Here is a 6080-nt window from a genome sequence, read left to right on the forward strand (position 1 = left end):
CCTGCTGAAAAGAGTTGTTAGCAGGAAAAAATGTTAGGCTAAGCACAGCATTTTGCTGACATAACTAAGCTGGTTTTGGTGACTACACTGCCCACTGGCTTTACATTTTAAAAGGGCAGCCTAGCAGGTTGGTTACTGAGGGCAGCTGGATTGGGGATCTCAGGCAGAGTTTGCTGGAAGTTCTCTTAAGTCAAAGATGAAAAGACTATGTGAAATGTGTACTCCAGTCAAAGGGGGTAATTTTGTGAGGGAGTTTCAGATAAAAATGGTAAATAACCACATCTGGAGTCTGGGAGTAACTGCCAATACAGGGAACAGAAAAGAATAATTCTGTGAAGACAGATCTGTGCAAAGCTCAGGGCTGATATGGGAACTGGCAAAAGTCAACTTAACTTAAGCCTTTCAAACTTAAATGGCAAAAAAGTGATTCAGGCACAAAAATAAAACAAAAACAAAACAACAACAACAACAACAAAAGGAAAGCAGAAGTGAGAAAACTCTGAAACTACATCAGCCTAATAATGAAATCATTTAAATCTGGCCTCTAAATGAAAAGTTTACTTTGAATGCATTTTATAACGATAGTGATGTTGACTGCTGGGGCAGAGGCAAGGAGAGATGATGGGAAATGACTGTGTGGAAATGAAGATACTGAAAAATGGAAGAAAAAATAATTCTTAAAGAAGATGTAATTAATTCCTGATGTGAGGGACTAGGAGATCTTCCTTCATGGATTCTGAAGGAAGGAATATACCAGGTCCTGGATCCAATCACAGGTACCCTTGACTCCGTCAGATAAGGAGAAATACTGGATGGCAGTAGTCATGATATTTAAGAGGGGGAAAGTGGCACTTGCAGGCTTGTTAGCCTGTTGTCAGCCTTTTGGGAGACAGAAAGAAAAAGAGAGTTTCTTGGTGTCAGCAGACCTATGTAGCTACGGGTCATTCCTCATCGGATCCACCTGATTCCATGGCAATATCTGGGTCTCTCCCCTGCCACACTAGACTTCAGCAGTGCTCTAAAAATAGTGCTCTTAAATAAAACGCTGTCTCGGCCACCCCTTGCCCAACCGGCCGCGGCGGCTGCGGAGCTCAGCGGGTCTGCCCGGGGGTTGGGTGATGTGCGAGTGCCATCTAGAGGCAGCTGCGGTGATGACGAAGCTTACAAGAAACGGGGAGCTCCGCCCAGCTGGCGGGCAGTTGTTACTTCTTCCCGTTTTCCTTGCATCAGGAGTGAGGGAAGCAGGATGGTGTTTTCCCGGGACGCTGAGGGGACAGGATTGTGCTGAGGCAGAGGCGGTGGACCTGGCCCTGCTTTACCAAGATGTATCCCACAACTCTAAACAGTCCAGGAATTACTCCCAGCTGAACACCTGGGCCTCTGTGTAGTCAATAGAGATGGAAAGTGACTTGTCCATACAGGTCTGAGACAGCTTCAATGGTGCTGAACCCACAGGGGATCGTGCTCTAAATACTGTCAATCATATCCCAGGCTGCATCAAAAGAAGAGTGGCCAGCAGGTCAAGGGCGTTTATTGTGCCCCTTTACTCTGCTCCTGTGAGACCCCACCTGGAGCACTGTATCCAGCAGTCCCCAACACAGGAAGGACGTGGAGCTGTTGGAACAGGTCCAGAGAAGGGCCACAAAGATAATCTGAGGGCTGGGGCACCCCTCCTATGAGGACGGGCTGAGAGAGTTGGGGTTGCTCAGCCTGGAGAAGAGAAGGCCTTTCAGTATATAAAGACAAACTTTTTACCAAGGTCCGTAGTGACAGGACAAGGGGCAATAGTTTTAGACTGAAGGAGGGTAGGTTTGGATTGGCTATAAGAATGATTTGGATTTGTTTGTGAAAGCAGTTTTTGTAGCAGTTTGCCTTCAGTCTCTGTAGGGCATCTACAACCTCAGCAGTCTGGGCAGCAACGATGTGCAGCAGAAGGAAGTGGAGGACACTGTGGTCAGTAGGTCTCATGTCTCTGGGGTTAACTTCAGACAGCCCTGCACTCCCCGCAGGGAGGCACAGGCAGCACAGGTGTCCGAGAGCTGCCGCTGCAGGGGAACAAGCAGACAGGATGGAACTGCAAATGCACGGCCCATGCAGGTGTGACGTTCATACAAGACTTTCTCCTTTTGCAGGCTCTTATTATTTAACCACCACCTATGGGGCCCTGGAGCACATCAAGAACTACGACAAGATCACCGTCACGCGGCAGCTGAGCCTGGAGGTGCAGGACTCCATTCACCGCTGGGAGCGGCGCAGGACGCTCAACAAGGCCCGGGCTTCCCGCTCATCAGTGCAGGTACCTGGCACTGCTTTGGTGGGAGAAAGAGTGGGAGATGGACATGGTCTCTCTTCCTAATTATTTACTGTTGCTTAATAAATGCTAAATTTACTATTACTAACTAACCCAAATCACTCTTAAAAAAACAAGAGTACGTACCTTGCAAGATTTCCAAACTAAAAAAAAAAACCCAAACAAAAAAAAGCCAACACACCTCATTTGCAATACATACTACTTTAAAAATGTGTTTTGTAGTGCTGAAGTGCCCTCATAATGAGATAATTTTAAATATGACTGCAGAGTGCTTTAGTTGTTCATTCTTAAAGGATGTGTGCTAGGAGCCTTCCCATGTAGAGAGCTGCAGTGGGGAGGCAAGAAGCCCCTCTGCTCCTTGTCCTTAGGGCCTGAGAAAGTCCTGGGCTAAGCTGAGAAGATAGGAGTAAGCTATGCAGGTGCAGTTCCTTGGTGGCATAAAGCTGTAGGAGGATCTAAGACATGCTGAGGGCCAGTCAGACGAGTGTCTTCCAGAGCCTGGTTTCTTCTGTCCAGCAGCAGGTCAAACACAACAACAGCTGGCTAGATCTGATGTCTGCACTGTGTAGGGCCTGGCAAAGACCTCCCCATGCACCAGTGGGAGAGGGTTCCAGGAGGAATGGGTGCTCTGCAACCCTTGGTGAGGCTGGGTACAGGACCAGGCAGTAGGGAAGGATGCACAGCCAGCCCTATGTCTTGTGATCAAATTGTCAGCCACAGGAAGGCAACTAAAGCCACGTCTCCAGTTCTGTAATGCTTTCAAAGTGCAAAACTGACCATTGCGAACACCGAGGGGAAGGCCAGGGAAGTCTCCTAAGGGGTAGAGGCAGTCCATATAGGCCATGAAAGCACAGGGGTTAATATGCTTCCCACATTGCAGTCTAAACAGACCCTGATGATCTCAGAACATGAGAATGGTGGCAGAGACACAATATCCATCCAGTCCCACATGCTGCCCTGGCAGTAGCTCATAGCAAGTACCTGGTGTGGAGCCTAATAGCTGGGCAGGCAAATGCCACATTTCCTCAGAAGATTCCCACCTCCTCCAGCAGCACAAGGGCAATTTTCCATTCATTTGAATAGGGAGTGATATTAGAAAACTGTGAGCCTATCCTGTCAGAGGTAAACAGCTTGCTGAGGCATTCTTTGTGGCCCTGCACACCTCTCTGGCTGCCTTATGCATCTGCAGTGATACACTGCAAATGCAGTTTGGAAACTCATACTCCAAATATTTGACAAATCTCACTTCTGCTGGGGAATCTGAATATTTTCTCACCAAAAAGGCTGGATTTTTTTTTTTTTTACTTCACAGAATCTAAATTAAACATGCAGGTTCTGCTCTGGGCAAAGGTTCTCTAGATTCTGTTCCTCTGGCGTTTGGCAAGAGGAAAGTTATCCCAAGAGTCATTCATGCCTGAAACAAATCAGCCTTCCTAGCAGAACTTCTGCTGTTTCCCTACTGGTGGAAGAAGTTTGGAGGATATGCTCTCAAGGTGTGATTTGGGTGACGATGGAGATACAAGGGTCACTGCACTGCCAGCCCTTTCCTGTTTCTGTGAGACAGAGGTTTTTCAGGCCAGGTCTCAGGTATTTGATTTGTTACTCTGTTACTTATTTGCATTCTGTTTCTTCAGGAGCTGTAGAAAGGTGGGAGAAGGAACTGTTCCAGACTGCTTGTTCACTTAGGGTGTTCAACAAAATCGGGAAAAAGCTTTCATTTAGGTGTCTTTACAGGGGTAATTATTTGGTTAAGTGTTTGTTAGTTTAAGTACTTTCTGATTTGGAGCTTATTTGTCAGAGGAGACAAAAGAGAGAATAACTAGGGCATTGGAGAATGACTAGAAGCTATTTGGGCACATTTAGGAGCTCTCGGCAGCTAGAGCTTTGGGGCTGAATTCTGCCTCCTTTGGTTGTAACTGTAAGATCTATCCCTGTTTCTCTTCAGGATTTCATCTCTATCTCTTTTCTGGAAATGGGTGGGCAATCAAGGACACTTGCTTCCCGGAGTGACACCACAGCTGAACAACTAAGCCAGCAGTGTGCTGAAAAGTTTGAAGTCTCCCATCCAAAGGACTACGGACTCTTTGTTTATGTTGATGATCAGTGGCTGCAGCTGAACGAAGATGCCCATCCCCACCATATCAAAGCCTCCTTGCTGAAGAGTGAAACCAAGAAAGATTTCCATTTTATTTATAAACCAATAGACAAAAAAAACCCACCAGTTCCAGTTGTCAAAGAGTCAGACTTTCCCTAAGGGCTATGCTGCTCTTTCATTGTGTTTACTGTCATCCTGGAAGGGCTGGATAGATCCTTTCGTATCTACAGACCTGGGAAGGTCTCTGGGATGTCTGGCCTTCAACACAGGCCAGATGTGTTAACTGTAGATGCTGTCTGAATACAGGGCATTTCTCAGTAGAGTTCATTTGCAGAAATAAAAAAAGCATTCAGGAAAACATTCATCCTCTGGAAAACTTGAAGTATCAAACCTCAAAACCTCCTGCTGGCAACCAGCTGACATTGCAGAATATAAACAGACGAGAAATTCAGAGATCTTGCAGAAAGGTGGACAATGTAATAAATGGTGGCAGGTGTGAATCACCTCTGTGCACAAGGCCTGTGAAAGGTCTTCACACCCTTCAATCTGTTTGGAGGTAAGATTATGCCTTACAGTATCTGTTCATCCAATTTGAATAAACTGAGTCTTGTCTGATGTATTCCATGGGACAGGGTAGCCACCTGTAGCAGAGCTCCATCTCTGTCTTGCCATCTATAATGTGTCATTGCCTTTGAGATCCATACAGAGCGTGTGAGATGGTCCTGTGCATTCACTAAGAATACATTTTCTGCCATCTAATTGTCACTGAAATGAGGTAGTACAGGCATTTCCATCAATGTATTTTTCTTAAAGATTGGAAGTCTCTATTATCAGTTTTACATCTACAGGAGTTTTAATCACACTGGTTGTATGATAGTGTCTGATTAATTGTATATTTATTTACTTGTGTGATATGGTGCAATTATTTTTAAATAAGCAGTTGTAAATGATATAATAATTTGCCCAGTATAGCAAATAAGATTAAAATTGGAAAATCAAAAGAGAGCTAGAGCCTGTTCCTTTTTACCCAGATGTCATTTTCACTACTGTTTTCCTGTCTACAAGACCCACTAAGTTACTATTTTAATAAATTCAAGCTTCTGCAGACAGAACTTGCTAATTGTCCTCTCTACCTGTACTTTCAGTCATTCAGTCACTTATATTTCCCTGCAAATCTAAATTCCCACAGAACACATTGAACCAATTTGAAAATTAATTTCATGAAACTTGAAATTAGTTTTCCAGACCTGGCTAATGGAAGTAAGAGTCTTAACTGCAAGACAGGTCTGTGTCTTCCAAGTGCCTTCATTCAGGCAAGATTCCCACTACAAACAAAAGAGACTGGATTGCCTGCATGCAGAAGGCACACAACCTCCACTGTAGTGACACAAACTTGGGATCAGGCCTAGCAAAGCTCTGATTAGAAAGAAAGGGTGTTTTATCTTGGGTTTTCCTCAAAGCTGCTATCCTCCCATTAACATCCAAAAAATAATTAGGACGTGGTGGGCTAAGTTGCCCAAGGTTCCTGCCTTGCTCCTGACCCTCCAAAGGTAAATGGTATTGCCTATATCTGATCACTCTCAGTCTCTGGGGCTTGAAATGTCCATGCCTGTGCTCCCCAGCTGTAGTGTGCACGGACCCAATCTGCATGCAGATAGGAAACCAGTGCCGTGC

General features: G+C 45.2%; 1 protein-coding gene across 1 annotated transcript in view; it reads left to right on the top strand.

The window, feature by feature from the left end:
- Positions 1 to 4565, top strand: part of RIN3 (Ras and Rab interactor 3) — a 49948-nt gene extending 45383 nt beyond the window's left edge. Inside the window, exons 9-10 of the mRNA XM_010003756.1 lie at positions 2133 to 2296; positions 4257 to 4565. Coding sequence (XP_010002058.1) covers positions 2133 to 2296; positions 4257 to 4565 — 473 coding nt within the window. The remainder of the gene's footprint in view (positions 1 to 2132; positions 2297 to 4256) is intronic.
- Positions 4566 to 6080: the final 1515 nt, after the last annotated feature.

This window comes from Chaetura pelagica, unplaced genomic scaffold, assembly GCF_000747805.2.
Source record: "Chaetura pelagica isolate M959 unplaced genomic scaffold, ChaPel_1.0 scaffold48, whole genome shotgun sequence".
Lineage (NCBI taxonomy): Eukaryota > Metazoa > Chordata > Aves > Apodiformes > Apodidae > Chaetura > Chaetura pelagica.